The following is a 19,734-nucleotide window of genomic DNA, read 5'->3' as shown; positions in this document are numbered from 1 at the left end:
TTCATAAGTTCCATTGCTATAGAAGTTAAACCTTTTCTTTATTTCCCCGTCTTCTCATTTTTCTCAAAGCCAATCTTCTCATCTTCCACAGCCTATCTTCCCAACATTAAAGATGACAATCCTAGGATTAACACAAACAAAGCTAAATTCAAAATAATACAACACAGCAAAATCCAATCTCCCTCCTCCTCCTCCTATTCAACAACCAACCAACCAACCAACAACCAACCGAACAATCTACAAACCAATCACAACTAAAATTACAATTCCATCTCGCCTCAACTCACCTTACCTCACCTCACTCCCCCAAGATTTACTTACTGTATACCAACCATACCATACCATACCCACTACATTATACTACACTACACTGCACTGCACTACACCAAACCAAAACATCACCAGATCTTCCATATCCCCTACCCCCTACCCACAACCCACAACCCAAAAACTCCAACCTCCAACCCAAAAACCTTAAACCACCAACCATTATCTAGGTAATTAGTTGCAAATCAACTCCACTACGATTACCTAGCCCAGATCTCCAGGAAACTTTTAACGAGGCTTGTTGATCTTCTTCGACCTCTGTTCATTTTAGTACCGCAAACTAGCCTAGCTTCAACGGTTATAAGGTTGTAAGCTCGCCTTCAATAAATAATTGCGTAATGAATCCAGATTACTCAAGACTTTTTCTCCACATCATGACTTGATGCTATCTCGCTCCTCCTTCTCTACTGCCTAGTGCACCGCAAATCACATATTCTTGGCGATTCACATAAATCAATGCAGGGTCTTTCCGTCGTAATCATGTATAATATTCGTTAAAATTATTGTTGTCTTTCAGTCTAATTTGTTTTCCTATCACCAGTGAGCTAAAACTTCACCCTCTCCCATCCCACACAAACCTCGACCTTGACACGCCCGAACGCCACCAGCAAAAACAAGAAAGAAACAAAACAACCAGACTAGTATTTTTTCCCCCCAAAACCGGATGACAAGCTCAATACAAGTATGACAAGCTAGATATCAACAAGGAGACACAGCGCCATGTCCAGAGAATCATGCACTAGCCCTTGATCTCTCATTACCAGTATTGATTGTACTTCGCGATTTGACCCGAGCGGAGATAGCAGCTCTGGCTCCACGAAACCATTCAGTCACTTTCACTCGCAACCGATGTCCATGCAGCCTATGCTCTGTACGTCGAGGATTTGGTGAATCTATGAAGCTGGCTCTCGCGGCATTGAGATCAGCGACGGACTTGGCAGCTAGAGGCGATTGGCCGACCCCTCCAGGTTGATCTCTCCAGACTATGTCATCACAAGAATATGATCCATTACGAGCTACATATGGCACACCAACGCGAGCTCGAAAGTTTGAAATTCTTTTTCGTAAACCATGGCCACCATTGCGATGAGAACTGTCATCGGAGAAAAAGCTTCGGGCGTCAGTGGGGCTCGGCAAGTTTCCTGATAGATCAGCATGAGGCACGCCAAGATTCAAGCGAGAAGAGAAATTCAGCGATGATTGGCTTGGCACCATCTCAATAACATCTCCAGATTGTTGATCACTATTCGCACTAGGTCTCCGTGAATGAAGATGCTTACTAACTTGCCTGAATATATTGTCAATTCCACTTGAAGGCGTAAATAAATCTTTCGGGCATGAGATATGCAGATCATTGCTGGATCTTGATTGCTCTCCAGAAGCATTATTGACCCTTACAGTTCCGGAAGCTTCTGAGCCAGTAGCTCTGGTAAGTTTTAATTTGAGCTTAGCAGGCTTGAAATCCCCACTTTGCTCTTCTTGGCTAATCGGAGGTAGATTATTGTCCTGCGAACTAGCCCATGAGAAAGTCTCCTCATGTTTTCGTGCCCGAAGATCCGAAGATGATGTCTTCTCTGCAACAGAATTTCTAACCTTCAGCTTCAACTTCATGGGTGAAGAGCGAGGACCATGATTCTCTCTAAATGGATCAATTTTCTGTTTCTGGACTGCGCTAGAGATAAATTTAGCTTGCTCCGTTGACTTTTTGAACTTCTCCTTTTCTATAGAAGAATCTGTTTTAGGTAGGTCAATTGGCGATGAGCTCACTGCATGTTCCTTAATCGTTCCAAACTTCTTTTTTGGAGAAAGTTCCGGAAGATGACAAGGCATGTCAGCACCCGCAAGAGCAGGCCTCCCAGGTACTGCCAATCCACGAATTGAAGAGTCGGGTATCTTGGGGAGGGATTTCATAAGCTGTGGCACGCTGTTCTTCAATTTCAACTCCCTTGCTGGTGAGATAGGCTTGGGTGCTAACATGGGAGACCCAGATCTAGGCATGATCTTACTTGGAGCCTGATCACCAAGGCTCTGGAACTCGGGTGGCCTATAGTTGGGTAATTTGCCCTTTTCGATTCGTCCCTCATGAACTTGAAGCCCATCTTCGATGCTTCCATCGGTAGCCATAATTTGAGCACAACTTTGGTCCAGTTTCTTGATCAGCGATAAGGGAGGGCTGGTACGGTGCTCCGGGGGAGGATCAAAGTAAGAGTCTCGAGGCAATGTTGGCGACATCATAGGAGTTCTCCGGAGTCCTGTATATTCATTGTCGGAGGTGTTGGATCGACCAGCATCATCGGTCGCAATCAGATCGGCTAATTCATCAAGAGCATTGCCAATGGTGGAGAAGCCACTAGATCTGACTTTGCTTGTACGCACAGAATTGATTTTGGACGAACCATTACATTCATCTGTATCCTCCACTGCTTGCTGAAGCTCTCCGTTGTCCAGTATACTCTCGCGAGATTGTTCTCCAGGCGTACAAATGATACCTTCGCCTACGTTGTCTTTTTTAGAGGATTGTTGTGGCTCGATGATCGATGGAGAAGCTTCTAGTAGACCTGCTATATTTGTGGTTGGTAATGATGCACTCCGTTGTTGAAGTCCGCTTTTTGGAATCATGTTATTAACTTCTCTAAGTGCAAGCTCGGTCTGCTCAACTTCAACATCCTCATAGCTTGAGGTAATCGTGACTTCAAATTGCGGTGAAGGGTGCAGGCCAAATGCTCTCGAAACCCGCGAGCTCAACTCTTGAGCATTGGCACCTAAGCTTGATATATCTAAAGAGCTGGCATCATCAAGAACACTGTCAGATGGCGCAGAGTTCTCACAGTCCTTTGCGCAGATACTAAGTGCGGCTCGAACATGATCGCCATTATTTGGAATTCCACTTCCACTTTCTCCACTATTTTTCCTCATAGGATGTCGAATTATGGTTGAGGCCGATGATGATGCACGAAGATGGTGGTGGTGATTTCCATTAAGTCTGGATGGAAGACTATTGGCAAGAGGTCGAAGTGCTGAACTCAAAGGACGATCCTCGTGAATTGTTCTTTGCAGTTGGAATTGCGGTGGAGGCTCCAAGTTTGACCGATTTTGGTTTTCCACCTCAAAATCTTCCGTGTAGTCGTAGTACAGAGGCGACGGTTTTGCTGGCGTATTTGTTGCTGATTGAGACAAACTCGGTGGCGCAAAATTGGTAGTTGAGGAAAGACTAAGTGTGCTTCGAGCTGGAGATGTGTTAATTGAGGGTGGGCCGTTGCGGCGTCGCCAATCTGGTCCGGCCATCCCATTTCCCTGTCGTAGGTTGGGACTTGGTGTACGCCTCCTTGGCGAAGGCTGACTTAATAATGAAGAAGTCGATCGGTTAGCGTCTGGTCGTAGTGACAATGGTGGCGGCACTCGTCTCTGGGCATATAATGAAGCCGGAGAAGATACGTTTCGGACCGCTCCCTATTGCACGATATCAGTCAGAAGATAATTTAGAAGCAGTAGTTTCGTAGTGAAAATTGGGCAACTAACATAAGGTATTCGATCAATCTCTGCACGGCGACTATAGTCTATCCCGCCGCCATCAGTGAGTGCGGGGGAGGAAGGTCTGAACCCGGGTCTCTTCAGGCGTGCTGGATATGCAAATGGCGATCGAGGTCGTTGGACAAGTGCAGACCCATCCTGCTGACTGCGAAGGCTGGCGTAGGATCTTTGGTTAGAAAGAGTATATGGTGATTGAGATGCTGTTTGGGTCATGGAGTAGGATCGATAATCGGGATTCTCAAACCCCCTGTTACTTGAATTGACCGAGTTGACGCTGGCAGAATCATATAATGACTTGACACCCGAGGAACCCTTTCTTGTGTACGATGGTAGTCGTCTTCTATCATCAACCGCGGGGACCCCATACGGCGAGAAAGTTGGACGTGGTCTTTGTGGATCATTCTCTCTGTAACCTACATTGCTACGTCGTGGTAATGCATTGGAAGTTTGAGGTAATCGTGATGGCTTAATAGAGAATAAACCGATATCCCCTGTCTCGGTTGTAGTTTTCAGCATACTCTCAAAGGCTTTTGGTAACGAGGGCTGATTGATGCTATCTGGAAAGCTCCTGATTGAGGCTCCATTGCGTGTTGATGTTTTGTCAAAACTCGCTCTCTGTCGCATAGGATTGATCCCGCTGGGACTCAGTGAGCCATTGATCCCGCTGCCAAAACTAACATCACTGAACCTTCTTTCACGATCTATTGGCTGTCTTCCTGGTGGAACAGTTGCCATTGCGGATACATCTGATGTATGCCCAATGAATATGATTGTTAATGGATTGAGGATAAACTTAATGAAGGAATTAATTACTCTAGAAACAATCTAGAGAGATGGTATGCAGATATGAGGTAAGGTTAAAAAGAAGTGGCAGAAAGTGATTTGAAGCTGACCAAAAGATAATTCTCAGCCTGTGAGAGTCTGTAGATTTACAGATGATGATGAGAAAGAAAGAAGAGGTAGTTGAAGATAACACTTCTGACAAACAGATTGAATGGCGGAGGAGAACATTTGATCGTTGACGGGAAGTCGGTACTGTTGAAAGAGTGAAAGGGGAAGGAAAAGCACACGAGGATCGAGAATAGGTAGATGGGTGAAATCTTTATTGGGAAGGATCAAATGGGAGTGACAACTTCTAAATCTGGCCCAACATTTTATTGCCTCTCGAATTTCAAGACCCTTCGAAAAATGGATTCAAAGTAACGATAGGTCCTCGATATTAATCTCAAATTCCATAGGTAGTATTAAAAAATTGGTTTATATAGATCATCTCGACCTCATATCATATCATCATTATACAAGCACCTCCACTTGACCCTGTCAGGAAACTATCCGGAAATTCTGCTATGAAGTAGGTACTAGATATATCATCTTGATATCAAATCAGGATTTGAATATGTCAGGAAATTCTCTCTTACACATAATCTTGAGCTCATAACGTATGATCCTCTCACAAGACTTTCAGACACTGGGTGATATATCGTTCTTTTAAAAATTATCTTCCTCCATGAGACATTCAAGACATCTTTGGATCTGGCATTTTCCCTTTATCACAATCTTCTTATTGTGCTCATCTTTCGATGTCAGATATATGGTTATCATGAGAACCTTTTTATTCCTCCAGTTTAAGGAAAGTTTGAAAGAATTGCATTGATTATCTTATACCTTTTGCACTTACAAAAATGCCATCTCTGCCAGCTTTAAGACATTGCCATGATGAGTATCATGGAGACAGTGAAAGTTCTCTGTCAATCGGGATTTGTCAAACTCGAACGGAGATCTGCATTTGATGCAGGAAGGTTTTGTATCTATTTCATGGATAAAACACTTCTTGATGCTTCCCTGGCAAATGGAAGCTACAAAGGCTTCATAAAATATGTGTTTAGTGTGAGATATGTCTAAACTTTGACGAAGGTTCACCACAGGCTTTCCGACAGAAGACAATGCGTTATTCCAAATCTGTTAAATGTCCGCTGGAATCCAACATTGTTGGATGAGCCAATGTGTGTATTGGAATGGCTATGAATAGACTGATCAGCCATCCAATCTGAAGAACTGTTCCATTGTTTCAGATCACAAGGCATAATGGAACTCAAGATTTTTGGCTTACTCAGAATGCCCGAGTCATATTCATCAGTGGCTATCTATCCATAATTGGTGGACTTTCAAAAAAGTATGGATTTGTAAGTGAAGAAGCAAAGAGAAGGGGGCTGAACTCATCCTTACCTTGACTTACGCGCCTCGCTTGCCTCCTTCAGCTGGGGTTGACATTTCATGATGTGACAGCTGTCAATATCTACGTACATTTACATACATGATTCAAATACAGACGAGAGGTTCAATGAGTGTTAATCGTGCTGATAAGATGGCACCAGAAAGAGAGTTCATGAGATAGGGTTGGAGATGTATATCTTTCTTGGAGTTTAAAGTATATCACTCCTCTCCTTGAAGAAAGTCTAACCAGCTCTGCGGATCAATCACCTAGTAGTAGTTACCGACAGATCATCACTGAAGGCGGGGTTAAAACAGGGGACCAGATCCATCTTGAATGTTTGATAAACAATGCAAAGTCTCAATATTGGCGACATAATATGTGATTGATGCGATAAAAGCGATAATGATATGTTGTCCTTTACTCAATTTTGGATTTCTAATGGTCGAAATGATTCAGCCTGGTGTTATGTATGGGTTAAATTAGTCTTGGTACATCCTACCCATAAGGGATATTCGGCATAACATCGCTCTGTGAACCTGTGAACCTGTAATCGTACACAAAAATACTAAAGACACGCTGTTATCTTAATCACTAGCGGGAAGGCTGATAAATTCACAGTAGCCGAATCATCGAATAAAGGGAACACCTCTCCTCTTCTTCCCCGAATCAACACAGTCCATTCTTTCTTCCAACAACCACCTTTCTTTTTATTTATTTAATTAAGAAGACGTAAGTTTCCAATCTTCTCATAACTTGGGTTTCTAAAAGTTCCATTGAATCGGGATACTCTTATTCACACCTGCGCATCTCACACTTTCACATTGGCATCTCCCTCTAACGCATTGACACTACAGGCCCGTGAATTGAAATACCTTCAATATGCGTTATCTACAATGTGTTGCGTTAGCTTTTGCATCAGCTGCAATTGCTTCGGCTTCTGATGTTGCTTCCCTTACCAAGGAAACATTCCCAGATTTCATCAAGGAGAATGATTTGGCCCTTTTAGAATGTAAGTTTCTCTAATGTAATGCATTTGTCTCTCATATGAACCACCAACTAACACTTCTATCCTTTAGTTTTCGCACCTTGGTGTGGCCACTGCAAAGCATTGGCCCCTGAATATGAAGAAGCTGCTACAACATTGAAGGAGAAGAAGATTGCCTTGGCCAAGGTTGATTGCACAGAAGAAGCCGACCTCTGCCAAAGCTTTGGTGTTGAGGGTTACCCAACTCTCAAGGTCTTCCGTGGCCCAGAGAACATTTCTCCATATTCTGGTGCAAGAAAAGCCCCAGCGTGAGTAGAAGCATTCCATCGCCATCAATATTCAAAAACTAACAAACGCCTCTAGGATTGTCTCATACATGACCAAGCAATCTCTCCCCGCCGTCTCAGTCTTGACTAAGGATACATTGGAGGATTTCAAGACTGCCGATAAGGTAGTTTTGGTTGCATACTTCGATGCTGAGGACAAGACCTCGAACGCTACCTTCAACACAGTCGCAGAGAAACTCCGTGACGATTACCTCTTCGGTGCCAGCAATGATGCAGCTTTGGCAAAAGCCGAGGGTGTTAGCTTCCCATCCGTTGTTCTTTACAAGTCATTTGATGAGGGCAAAGCTATCTTCCCAGATGCTTTCGACACTGAGGTTATTGAGAAGTTCGCAAAGACTGCGTCTATCCCATTGATCGGCGAAGTTGGCCCAGAAACATACGCCGGATACATGGCCACTGGAATTCCATTGGCATACATTTTCGCTGAAACCCCAGAGGAGAGAACTACTCTCGCTGAGGCTCTTAAGCCAGTCGCAGAGAAGCACCGTGGTGCCATCAGCTTCGCAACCATTGACGCAAAGGCTTTCGGAGCTCACGCTGGTAACTTGAACCTCGACGCTGACAAGTTCCCTGCTTTCGCTATCCAAAACACTGTCGACAACAAGAAATATCCTTTCGACCAAAGTGTAGAGATCACTGAAGCTTCCATCAACAAGTTCGTTCAACAATACGTTGACGGAAAGGTTGAGCCAAGCATCAAGTCTGAGCCAATCCCAGAGAAGCAAGAAGGTCCAGTTCAAATTGTCGTCGCTCACAACTACGATGACATCGTTTTAGATGACAAGAAGGATGTTTTGATTGAGTTCTACGCTCCATGGTGTGGACACTGCAAGGCTCTTGCACCAAAATACGATATCCTCGCTGGCCTATACGCTGATGCCGGTCACAATGACAAGGTCACCATCGCTAAGGTCGATGCTACTCTTAACGATGTTCCAGACGAGATTCAAGGTTTCCCAACTATCAAATTGTACAAGGCCGGTGACAAGAAGAACCCAGTTACCTACAATGGTAGCCGTAGCATCGAAGACTTGATCAAGTTCGTTAAGGAGAATGGCCAACACGAGGTTGAGGTTACCTATGATGAGAACGCCGCTGCTTCTCCAGAGGCAGAGAAGCCAATCGCTGAGTCCTTGGCCAAGCAAGCAGAAGCCGCTACTGAGTCTGTCAAGAGTGCAGCTGAGGAGGTTAGTGAGACCGTTTCCAGCAAGGTTGCTGAGGCCACTGAGACCGCAGCTGCTGTTGAGGATCATGACGAGTTGTGATTTAATTTCGAAAAGAAATTTTGGGTTTCTTGCGTTTCATGTATCTGTAGCTTAATCGCAACAGATATTGGGGTTGGGGTTCTTTAAATTGTTAAGGCAATAACATTGGAGCAATACTGGAGCAAAATGCGAATTTTTTATATGATTATCTGATTTTTACTCGTGATTAAATTATCATTTGAACTATGTAGATCTTTCTATCTTATTAATGACCTAGACACTGGGTACTTGTTAAGGTTCTGCTAAAATGTACACCAGAAGTGATTTGATTGATTGGTGCTGTAAATCGTGAAATCACCCCGCATCTGCTTTAGCCAAAAAATATTCGCGCCTCAGGAAGTTAGTTGGTCGGCCGGGGAAAGCTCCAAACAAAAAGCTTAATCTTCAACATAACATACGAAAGAGGCCGCTTAAAAAACTCCGCACCACGACGTAACAAAGCAATTGACAGCATTTTTGATCGACAGTACATTTTCATACTATCAACCACGATATTACGAATCCGAGACATAACATTTAAGTACAATGGCATCGCGCATCTTATCACCAGCAAGCGGAATGCTTCGCGCACCAGTAATGGGAGCTACCAGAGGGTTTTCAATGAGCGCGAGGAAAGCGGCTCAGATCACGGAAACTCCTTTGCCAGTTAGGAAGCCGGTTGGGGCCTTTAGAGGAGGGTGAGTTAGGAATTTTCTTGTTTAGGAGGCTGGTTTTGGTGTAGAGGGAAAACATGGGAGGGGAGGGGTCTAGAGTTCGGCGGGTTCGGCGGGCTCGGCGGGCTCGACGGGTTTGAGGGAAAGAGGGGAAAAGATACAGAAATTGATACAGCTGGATGCGGACGAAAGCTAATTTGTATGGGGATCTCTAGATTGACTGGCTTCTTGCTCGGATCAACGTTAGCCGGTGCGGGTGTTTACTATTACATTCTCGAGGAATATAAGGTTAGCAATGAGTTGTTGACAGAGGATATTTATGTGAGTTTTATTTATCTTGGATCATTGCTATTTGGTTTGGAGGGAATGATGTTGCGGGCTAAGAGGGAGAGGGAGGATCTGATGATAAGAAGTGGATTGTATGAGAACAAGGCTAATCAAGGCACATTACAGAGTCTGCAAAATTCAGTACAGAGAGTTCACACATATGTTCAATCGCTAGAGGAGAAGCTTGCAGATTTGGAGAAGAAGAAGAAATAAATCAAGAGAGAATATCAGTGGACAAGAAGGGATTGGAAAGGCGATTGCAAGAAAAAGGCATAGTGCGGGAAGCTAGGAAGAGAATGCAAGCGGAAGGAGATCGTGTATAATATCCGAAATGCGATGCGATGAGTTGATTTGATGAATATCTTTGCGAGCTGTGACCATAATGCTAGGTTTATAGGGAATAAGAAACATCTCCAAGTACCTCGATATGGTTTTACGTGGTGGGGTGTGTGCGAACTCAAAGAAGCTTCTTTAGAGCAATGTAAAGCTTTGAGTTGTAATGCTGAGATATAATTTTGACTGGATACCATAAATACAGCTTCAGCAAATGTGTTGTTTATTTATTGTTTTAACTGAAAGTAAAAAATTCGTCCTCATATTCCATGACTTCCTTTTCTCGCAAAACCTCACCATTCACACTATTCAGCCTCGCCTCGCCCTCTAGAAACAAAACCTCACAAACTTTCCCATCCATTCCCTCACGTCTTTCTGTACACTCTAAGAATCACACACCAGTATGAATTTCGGCGTCCTTGAAATCGCGCCCTCAAAATACGTTCCAGCCCCAGGCTACGCATATGTACCCGATATATCCAACACGCCGCAAATAGGATTGCAGCCTTCAGCGCGACGCGCACGCGGCCCAGCCGGTGCGGGATTAGGCGCGGAAACGACGAAGAAACAGGATGCGAAGATCTTGAGAGAGTTGGCGCAGTTGGATAGGGAGAATCATAGGGATGTTAATATACCCGTTACCGGGGGCGGGAGGGGAAGGGAGGGGGGAAGAGGTATGTGAATTTCTTGGGAGAGAGGGGGAGGAGCATAGAATAGAACAGAGTCATGAAGCTGGAGATCTGTACACATGTGCAAACACTAATGTAAATCTAAAACAGGAAACCAATCCAAACTCACCCCCTCCGTCCGCAAAATCCTCGCCTCGCAAAAAACATTCGCAAACCATCTCTCCGATTTCGAAGCCCTCTCTTCTCTTCCCACTTCCACACCCATCACCCAGCAACCCACCCCTACCCTCTCTACCCCCAAAGTCCCTCCCGCCCCCGGCTTCACCAGCACCGGAAAACGCAGCCACAAGAGAAAAGAACCGCTCCCCCCCGGCATCGAACCCCCCAAGCGCAGCCACAAAAAAAAAGATCCCAACGCCCCCGCGATTTCGACTCCCTTACGCACGATGAGCACACCGATTATCAAATCCGAAGCAGAAACCACGGTTTCCGCACCCGCGGTATCGACACAGACAGAAGCCACATTCGCGCCGTTTCTGTGCTCGCTGCCGCCCCCGAAACCGCACCCGAGAGATACCGATCCGTTGCTTGTTTCGCGCGTGCCGAATCTGCCGAGTGTGCAGGAGATGCAGAGGTTGTTGGAGGTGCCGCCGTTGAGTTACATGGAGGCGAGAGGCGGCTGGTCAGATGAGGATCGGAGGAAACCTGGGAGAGTGTTCTGTGAGGTGTGTGGCTATTGGGGGAGAGTGAAGTGTATGAGGTGTGGAGGGAGGGTGTGTGCGTTGGAATGTCTGGGGACTCATAAGGAAGAGTGTTTTAATAGGTATGGTGCTTAGGGGAGATTTAGACAGGGTGAAAAGACGTGGAGGGGCGGGAGGTGAGAAGTGCTGGATTGCTTGGGGTTGGTCTTTTGGGTCTAGATAGGTAGGTAAGTTAACGGGATGAATGATCACCTTAATGGGTATCTTCAAGATTGTACGTGTGTATATTTAGTTTCTATATTGGGATACCCAGGGAAAATGGAAATGAGAGGAAGTCAGGAGTTTAAGCATTGAGTGTCGAGTATCTTTGAGTACAGAGATTCAGAGATTCCAATCGGTATTGGAAATCATGTGGAGGATGATGGTAGAATATGTATAATCTTGCTAGCTCGCAGTTCACCTATTCGCGTCTTCACCAATCCATCCACCCTACCAACCCAAATCTACCGTCTCCTTCCCACACCCCCTCCTCCTCCCTCTGCCCTCTCCGCCAACGCCACAACCTCCCCAATCCCACTCGCCTCCTGCTCATCCTCCAACGCCACAATCTCCTCTCTACAATCCCACCACTTCTCTTCACTCATCTCAAACGCCTTCGTCTTGATCTCCTTGACACTGAGGGTTTCAGGCTGGATTCCCTTCCAGCGAAGTCCCGTCATCAACGCTTCTTGCCACTCATTACCCGTGCGCTGGAAGAAATCGCGACGGCTTTCAAACGGACGAGGATGCGGGAGATGATCGTCCGGAATGGTAGTCGAGGTATCAGGTGTATCGTCGAAGGATTCGGGCGCAGACGTAGTGGGGGATGAATCGGGGAGTTCCGAGGAAAGAGAGTCCTTCTCTTTGCGCTTGGATTTGCGCGTGCTTTCGGTGTGCAGATGTTTTTTATCGTCCATTTTGACATCGCCATCTTCGTCGGCATCTTCCTCCTCGTCGTCTTCGTCGTCGTCGTCATCATCTTCTTCGTCGTCTTCGCTGTCTTCCTCGCTGCCAAGCCAGTTCTCGGGCTCTCGTCTAAATATCTCTTTTACGCCATCCATTTTGCCTAGATCAACCGCGTACATTTCATCAAACGTAAATTCGCGATCGCCTTTCTCATAGGTACCTCCGTAGATATAGAGAACATCATCCTGCACGGCCAATTGTGCATTAAATCTGACGTGGGGGAATTCCATGAGAATCTGCTTAGCGGGTAAGGCATCCGCATCTTCATCTTCAGGTTTGCTTGTGTCAATCTCCATATCATCTGCATCGGCTAGCGATTTTCCCGTCTCGAGCGCAGCGAGATTACGTAGGAGTTCTTCTTCGTTCGCTTGACCTCTTCCTCTTCTTCCTCCTCCTCGCTCGTTTCCGTTGTTTTTCTTTTGAGCTCGTGGCTTACGTAGGGCAAGGGGAAAATAACGATTTCGCTCAATGTTCCATGCGAATAGTGTATTGAAAAATTCGCTATCGATTCCCTCCTCGGATTCCTCAACATCGTGCACGCCGCCAAATTGAATACCGCGCCCTTTGTGATAAGCCATTGTAGCGCCTGCACGTGGAGGATTCGGGGTGTTGGCTGGTTTTTTCCTGCGTTCCCAACGCACGGTGGGGGGAGCGGCGGTCGATGTATCGGCGGGTTGAGTAATGCGGAGGTAGAAACAGTCTTGATGGATCATGGGTTTGAGCACGTTGCGCATGGCCATTCCACCGCCTTTCATCTGTTTTCCTGAGACGTTTGTTTTGACACGGGAATAGCCTCCGTACAACACGGCGCCATTCTCGTGCGGGAGAAAGGTGAAGGAGGATCGGGCGTCGGGTTTCTGAGTCACGGGGGGAAGAACGGGATTGTGCCAGACGAAGTTGGAAGTATCGTAGATCCAGAGGTCGGAAAGATATTTGGTCGCCTGCGATGTGTCTTGGAAACCGCCAAATAGGATAATGTAGTTTTTGTAGTAGGTCATGCGGTGACCGCTACGAGCGGGGGGAGATTTGCCTTTGGTTTCTAAACGTGTCCATTCACGTTCAGAGGGATTGAGATGCCAGAAATCCTGTGTGTTGTTAATATATATCCATCATCTGTATACTAGTTCTCAAGTCTGAAAGTATGATGTATAACGATGTGGCGTGAAAGAACTCACATTGTAATGATAGAAAGTTCCTTGTTTGGGACTGGAAAACTCCCCTCCAAACATATATATCCCTCCTGCATTTCCACCTCTACACCACGCATGTCCAGACCTTGGTAACGGAGCGTTCGGGCTAGTCACTACGTGCCACTCATCCTTATTAACCGCATATACATACAGGTCATTGAAGAAAGTCGCCAAAGCGCCGTTGAAATACTCGCCCCCGAATAAAAATAGTTCATTCGCATTATTAGGACTAGCGATGAGAGTCGAAGAAGCTCTTGGTTTTGGAGGCTCACAAACCATTTCTGTGATCTTCAAGAAAGATTCTTGAGCTTTAGCATACTCGGCAAGAACAGAATCAAGATCGATGGATTCATTGTCACTGTCGTCGGCGGATTTGGATTTTTGAGCTTTAGTCTTTTCTTTTTTGTCGGCCTTTTTCTCTTGTTTTTGTTTCTTTTCCGCAAGCTTCTTCTTTTTGTCTTCGGATTTGGATTTCTTGTCTTTAGCCATCTTGAAGAACAGATCAGAAAGTCAATAGGGAATGGGTACAGGTATCACGTGACTGGAGAGAAGAGAGTCAGCGATTCTGTAGAGGTAGTGCGTAGAGGTAGCTCAGATGATTTGGGATGTTATAAATCCTCTAATGGCTTCATATGTAAGTTCTGAGGATCTTTGAAACCGTATGTATGATCCTATATGTATGTGGTATCATGTAACCACTGGGCAGTGAATGGAAGATTTTGCAAGTACGGGACCCATAAAAAATGAACTTTCATTTTCTCAATCAATTGAATGATATTGAGCAACCAAAACCATGATACTACAAATTGTACTCTTTCCTTCATCTCAAATGCATCTATCATTACTATATAGGTAAAGAGAGGTATTGAATATCACATACCTTTAAGCTTTTCCCTACTCTCCCAAGGTTATTCCAATCCAGTCTTTCTTCTTTGTTGTAGATGTTTATTTATTTCTTGGTGGGGTGGATTGTGTGATAGTAGTGCAGGCGTGTTAATGTGCAGAAAGCAAGCTCGCAAGCAATCCAGCAATCCAGCAATCCAGCAATCCACCCTTGAAGGCCGACCTGGCCCCACGTTTGCATGGCTTCCCCTCCTGGAGTTCCCCAAATAGACAGGTGCGTGAATACTCGAGTACTAGGTAGGTATATATAGAGATTATATCTTCACACAACACACATGTGAAATTCTCAACTCGATAAAATTCGCTGCATATAAAAGCGGTAATCCTCCTTGATATTCTTCAAGTATCATACATGGATAGGTGTACACTCTCACTCTTTTCCACCATCCGTTGCTTATCTTTCTTTGAGCTTGAGATATCATAATAAGCAAAGCGCACTTCAGTCAGCGGTGTACTCATCCAACGACTTATATACTCTATTCATATTGATCCACCAGTGATCTTTTTGTACCCTTCAATTTATAGAATTGCCTTTGCTTGAGATACTTCTTATGCTCAACCTCAACAAGCAACTCTTCAAATTGTTAAGGACAACACCAGCCTCAAAACTACCTAGCAAAATGTCCTTATCTCAGCTTGTGGATTCAAAAACACATTTGATACCTGGTAAGATATTATCTTTGTTTTGATTTCTCTATATTTTGAAAACACTTATATATTCATGCTTTCATATCTGTCATGGCCAAGTTGTTCTCATCTGCTCAAATTGGGCTCAATCTACAAACAATACATGACTTGTCTTGTTTCTTATCTGAATCTATCATTGTTCTCTACTTAGCAGTACGAATCAAGAATCTTAAACTAACATATCCCTAGGAAAACTAAAAGTTTCGGAACTATTTTTCGAGGTTCCTTTGGAGTGAGTAATGTTCCCAGAGAATCTCTCATAATCCCAGCAAACAGCCAGGAGCATCTGCTTTGAAAAATAAGACTCTAACACCAGCCTACCTCTCTAGCTACTCTAATGAATCAAAAGGCTCAATTCGAATATTCGCACGCAGTGTTATCAAGTATGAGAGCCCAGCTACAAAACCCACCGAAGAAGAAACCCGGAAGTCTTCCCAAAAGCCCTGGTTTGTTTACCTCCAAGGTGGACCAGGTTTTGGATGCAGACCACCTCAAGATTCTCCAATTACCAATGTAGTTCTCGATAAAGGCTATCAAATGTTATATGTTGATCAGCGGGGAACTGGATTGAGTAATCCTATTTCAGCTGGTACTTTGGCTTTGCAGGGAGATGCTCAACGTCAAGCCGATTATCTTAAGCATTTCAGAGCTGATAATATCGTGAGGGATTGTGAGGCTATAAGAAAGATACTCACTGATGATTATCCTGAAGAACTCAAAAAGTGTGTAATTTTCTTCATTCTCTTCCGAGTTGTCAATTTCAATTGTTCTTTCATGATAAAACATTTCCTTCTTCCCGTCCCTTCTCAGAACTTTGTCTCTCGACATAGACGAAGTTCACTTCTCATTCAATTGATTCCATGTTATTGAAATCCAGAGTGAATACCCGCTAATATCATACAGATGGTCCGTGTTCGGCCAATCATTTGGTGGTTTCTGCATCCTCACATATCTCTCTTTTCACCACCAAGGTCTACGTGAAGTTTTCACCAGCGGCGGTCTTGCCCCAGTTGGTCACTCAGCCGATCGAGTCTATCGTGCTACCTTTCAAAAAGTAATTGAGAGGAACCGAGCCTACTATCAAAAATTTCCCGAAGATGTTGCTGTTGTTCAAGGTCTGGCAATTCACATCAGCGCTAAGAATGGACTTCAAATGCCATCTGGTGGTACATTGACTGTGAGAATGTTCTTAACTATGGGTATTCAATTTGGGTTCCATGGAGGTTTGGATCTGGTTCATGATATTGTGTTAAGGATGAGTTCGGATTTGGATCAGTATTCGTTCGTTACTAAACCTACTCTTAAGGCTATTGAGGATATAGTCAGGTGAGCCGTTTTCAGTTTTCCCTTTCAAACTTCCAGCAATCACCAAAGTTCTCACCGTTCACAAATTTCCCCTTGATAAATGGCCATTAACATTCCCATAGTATGGATAGCAATGTGATCTACGCTATCCTGCACGAATCCATCTATTGCGAAGGCAAAGCGTCAGACTGGGCCGCCGACCGAGTAAGTTCTCTTCCATCACCTCTATCACCATCCATCTAATCCCTAACTTCCTTGCCACAGGTAGGAAGATCCCTTTCTGAATTCAAATGGCTCACCGGGCGTCCCCGTTCCCCTTCCTCCCTAATCAGCGAGCCGCTCTTCTTCTCCGGTGAAATGATTTATCCCTTCATGTTCGAAACCTCCCCCGAACTTTCCGCCATCTATCCAGCCGCCAAGATCCTAGCCGAATACACAGAATGGCCTCCTCTCTACGACGAATGGCAATTGGCACGAAATGAAGTCCCCATGTATTCAGCTACGTATGTGGATGACATGTATGTGGATTTTGGGCTCGCGCAGGAAACAGTTAGATTGGTGAGGGGATGTAAACAGTGGGTTACTAATGTGATGTATCATGATGCTGTGAGGAGTAAGACTGAAGAAATGATGGCGGAACTCTTTGCGCTGAGAGATGACGTTATTGATTAGTAGAAGGAGAGAGAGAGAGAGCGTAGGGAGAGAAGGAAAGGGGAGGGAAAAGAAGAAGAAAAGAAATGATAGAATAGGAAGCGAGCATTTATAATCCGAGGAATGTCGATGCTACGAGTACAGCTCAACACGCATCTGAATCCCATCCATCAACGTTGAGCTTCACGTTCGGTACAAACAATACCTTTAGACTTACCTACCCAGTAAGTATCTGGAAAATGTCTCATCTCTTCTTTGCTTATCTCTTACCTAGGTATCAAAACTAAAGGATTAAATCAATCGTATTTGCGTTTCAGCCCCCGGTGACTTGATTTTTGATTTTGATTTCGATTTTGTATTTAGTTCTTTGAGGTTTAAGATTTTAAAGGGTGACTGACTAACTCCAGAGTCTAGAACACCAGCGGGTGTACGGACTCACGGGACAGTACGAAAATAAACTTGTGAATATCTTCTGATATATTGAATCATTCATTTTATGAATTATTATAATTCTTGAATAGGAATTAAACAATCAAAATACATATTCTGATATCAAAAAATTGAAGACTGAATTTATGGAAAATATTGAAAATTGGGAAGCGTCCCGTCAATCCATGCACCCACTGGTGGAAGGGTAAAATACCGATCGATGGGGTGAGGTGAGGTGAGATTTCTACTATGCATGATATCCAGGTATTCAGGTGTGTAGGTAGGTAGGTAGGTAGGTATTATCCAATATTTCGGAATCCGATTCGCACTACCACCTACATAAACAGCCTCAATATATATATCAATACAATATAATACAACATACAACTCCCGATATCCTATTCTCATTAACCTTGTTTTCCCAATTGATAAATTTACATGTATCCTATTCTATTCTGTACAAATACCACACCCATTATGAACCAACCCTCCAGCCCCCACCATCCCCTCCCTCCCGCCCTCCCCACACCCCGGAACTCCGCCATAAAATCATCGTTAACTCCCCGCTCCCAGGAAAGCGATCTCAAATCGCAACTCCAAATTCCAAACAAGCGCTGTCACATCGCTTTCCCTTTTCTTTCTCCACAAGCGCCACAGAATGCGAAATCTCCGGCATTAATGTACGATCCGTTTTTGCAAACGGCACTTGTGCATTTCCACGCGTCGTGTACGTCTTTGGGACGGAGGACGTTGGCGCAGATGGTGCAGGTGAGGGAATGGGGTGGGTTTTCTAGGGAACAGGTGGGACAGGTTGATGGAGATGGGGACGGAGATTTGGTTCTTGGCGGCGCCGGATTAGGAGGAGGTGTTTGTGATTTGGTTTTGGGGGCTATAGCGATGGGCGATCTTGTTTTGTTCGAAGGGGTATTTGAGGTGAGGGTGTTCGTCTCGAGATTTTTGCTTCTAGTTAGCTTTTCTGTCTTTGATGACCCTGGCCTATTTGGTGTCGCTTCTTCGTGCGATCCCCGTTTAACCTTTGATGCGCTATCCGGTTTGAAGTATCTTTCAATACTCTCCATCCCCCTCAACTCCTCGAACTCGCTCTTCGCATCCTCGTTATCTCTATCCTCATCTTCACAAACTTTCACCATTCCCATTCCCTTTCGATCCACAAGTCTACTTCCATCAAGATCAAGTGCATCATCTGGTTCAGGCTTGATATACATTTCGTCTTCCACATCACTTTCTGCTTCGCTGTCGGTGACTAAATCTTCGTCTTTAATGTCTGGCTCTTCTTTTTTAACTTCGAAACGAGCTAATGCAGCAGCAGCGCGAAGTTCTCGGCCTCGTTTACTACCGGCTACTTTAGGCTTGGAAAGATTTGTTTTACCTTTCTCAAGAGCGACTTTCGTAGCGACATCTTCTCCCACTGCGGTTGTTCGAATCAGTACTGTGCTTCGAGATAGAAGAGGAGATGTAACATGGGTATGAGATAGATGCCAGACTTACAAGCAACTCCATTAACACCAAATTTCTTCCTAATTCTCCTCTCTTTCTGCTCCTTATACGTGATCTTTGGTTTTGCCTTTCTCTTCTTCCCTCCCCCTCTCGACTTAAAAGTTCCACCACATAAATGTTCCGGCAATACCTCTCCCTCACCCAATTGATCTCCCATAAACGCACCATCTTTCAATAGTACACCTTGTCCCCAAAGTCCATCACCCGTATATCCCCTCTCCCAAAGCCCCTTCATCTCCGCCGAATATTCATTTCTAACTTTCCAGAATGCCCCAGAATGATTCATTTGTTTACAATGCGCCAACTCATGCATCATAACCATCTGAACAAATTTGAACGGCAGCCATCTGCCTGTTGAAGGCGATTTGAGTACAAGTTGTATGACTTCTCCGTTATTGAAATTGCGACCTGCATATTTGATTAGTATATCCGACATAAGTTGAGATGGGGAACATACCCCAGAATTCCAAGTTGGGCGGATACTCTTCTAGTGATGCGACAGCGAGATGATGTTTATTCATTATGGGGGTACATTGTGCAGCAATTCGTTCCAGAAATTCTTGAGATTCAGATTGATCTTCACCAGAGAGGGGTTTGATGAAGACGATGTTATTATTTGGTTGTGTTCTTTTGGCATTAATTCTCTTCCAACCTAAAGGCATGATGTCGATTATTGAAAAGAGGGAATGAAGGTAGTATTTGGACCAGCAAATTAACGTCTTCTTATGTATAT

General features: G+C 44.6%; 7 protein-coding genes across 7 annotated transcripts; 4 read left to right on the top strand and 3 right to left on the bottom strand.

The window, feature by feature from the left end:
• Positions 1-1,059: 1,059 nt before the first annotated feature.
• EAE97_009092 (uncharacterized protein) lies at positions 1,060-4,593 on the bottom strand (the record flags this gene model as incomplete). Its single annotated transcript, XM_038879607.1, has 2 exons — positions 1,060-3,777; positions 3,847-4,593. 2 exons carry the CDS (start codon positions 4,591-4,593, stop codon positions 1,060-1,062), a joined length of 3,465 nt encoding a protein of 1,154 aa, XP_038729620.1.
• Positions 4,594-6,952: 2,359 nt separating this feature from the next.
• Positions 6,953-8,670, top strand: EAE97_009091 (uncharacterized protein; the record flags this gene model as incomplete). The annotated part of the gene is made up of 3 exons (XM_038879606.1): positions 6,953-7,082; positions 7,150-7,366; positions 7,422-8,670. 3 exons carry the CDS (start codon positions 6,953-6,955, stop codon positions 8,668-8,670), a joined length of 1,596 nt encoding a protein of 531 aa, XP_038729619.1.
• Positions 8,671-9,195: 525 nt separating this feature from the next.
• Positions 9,196-9,863, top strand: EAE97_009090 (uncharacterized protein; the record flags this gene model as incomplete). Its single annotated transcript, XM_038879605.1, has 3 exons — positions 9,196-9,347; positions 9,539-9,644; positions 9,777-9,863. 3 exons carry the CDS (start codon positions 9,196-9,198, stop codon positions 9,861-9,863), a joined length of 345 nt encoding a protein of 114 aa, XP_038729618.1.
• Positions 9,864-10,386: 523 nt separating this feature from the next.
• Positions 10,387-11,448, top strand: EAE97_009089 (uncharacterized protein; the record flags this gene model as incomplete). Its single annotated transcript, XM_038879604.1, has 2 exons — positions 10,387-10,657; positions 10,763-11,448. 2 exons carry the CDS (start codon positions 10,387-10,389, stop codon positions 11,446-11,448), a joined length of 957 nt encoding a protein of 318 aa, XP_038729617.1.
• Positions 11,449-11,816: 368 nt separating this feature from the next.
• EAE97_009088 (uncharacterized protein) lies at positions 11,817-13,997 on the bottom strand (the record flags this gene model as incomplete). Its single annotated transcript, XM_038879603.1, has 2 exons — positions 11,817-13,403; positions 13,494-13,997. The coding sequence occupies 2 exons, from the start codon at positions 13,995-13,997 to the stop codon at positions 11,817-11,819; spliced, it is 2,091 nt and encodes a 696-aa protein (XP_038729616.1).
• A 703-nt stretch (positions 13,998-14,700) lies between these two features.
• On the top strand, positions 14,701-17,476 carry EAE97_009087 (uncharacterized protein). Its single transcript, XM_038879602.1, has 7 exons — positions 14,701-15,077; positions 15,288-15,330; positions 15,368-15,820; positions 16,002-16,424; positions 16,526-16,607; positions 16,668-17,278; positions 17,329-17,476. Exons 1-6 carry the CDS (start codon positions 14,963-14,965, stop codon positions 17,073-17,075), a joined length of 1,524 nt encoding a protein of 507 aa, XP_038729615.1. The 5' UTR covers positions 14,701-14,962; the 3' UTR covers positions 17,076-17,278; positions 17,329-17,476.
• Positions 17,477-18,024: 548 nt separating this feature from the next.
• On the bottom strand, positions 18,025-19,663 carry EAE97_009086 (uncharacterized protein; the record flags this gene model as incomplete). Its single annotated transcript, XM_038879601.1, has 3 exons — positions 18,025-18,912; positions 18,993-19,409; positions 19,459-19,663. 3 exons carry the CDS (start codon positions 19,661-19,663, stop codon positions 18,101-18,103), a joined length of 1,434 nt encoding a protein of 477 aa, XP_038729614.1. The 3' UTR covers positions 18,025-18,100.
• Positions 19,664-19,734: the final 71 nt, after the last annotated feature.

This window comes from Botrytis byssoidea, assembly GCF_014898295.1.
Source record: "Botrytis byssoidea strain MUCL 94 chromosome Unknown BBYS_020, whole genome shotgun sequence".
NCBI lineage: Eukaryota > Fungi > Ascomycota > Leotiomycetes > Helotiales > Sclerotiniaceae > Botrytis > Botrytis byssoidea.
The sequence above is the reverse complement of the archived record's forward strand: the minus strand, read 5'-3'. Positions and strand labels throughout refer to the sequence as shown.

Bases quoted from the DNA above. Each gene is read 5' to 3' on its own strand.
- EAE97_009087 (XM_038879602.1), top strand. From the start codon at position 14,963: ATGCTCAACCTCAACAAGCAACTCTTCAAATTGTTAAGGACAACACCA. The intron at 15,331-15,367 runs GTGAGTAATGTT...TCATAATCCCAG, and splicing joins TTTTTCGAGGTTCCTTTGGA to CAAACAGCCAGGAGCATCTG. The intron at 16,425-16,525 runs GTGAGCCGTTTT...ACATTCCCATAG, and splicing joins GCTATTGAGGATATAGTCAG to TATGGATAGCAATGTGATCT.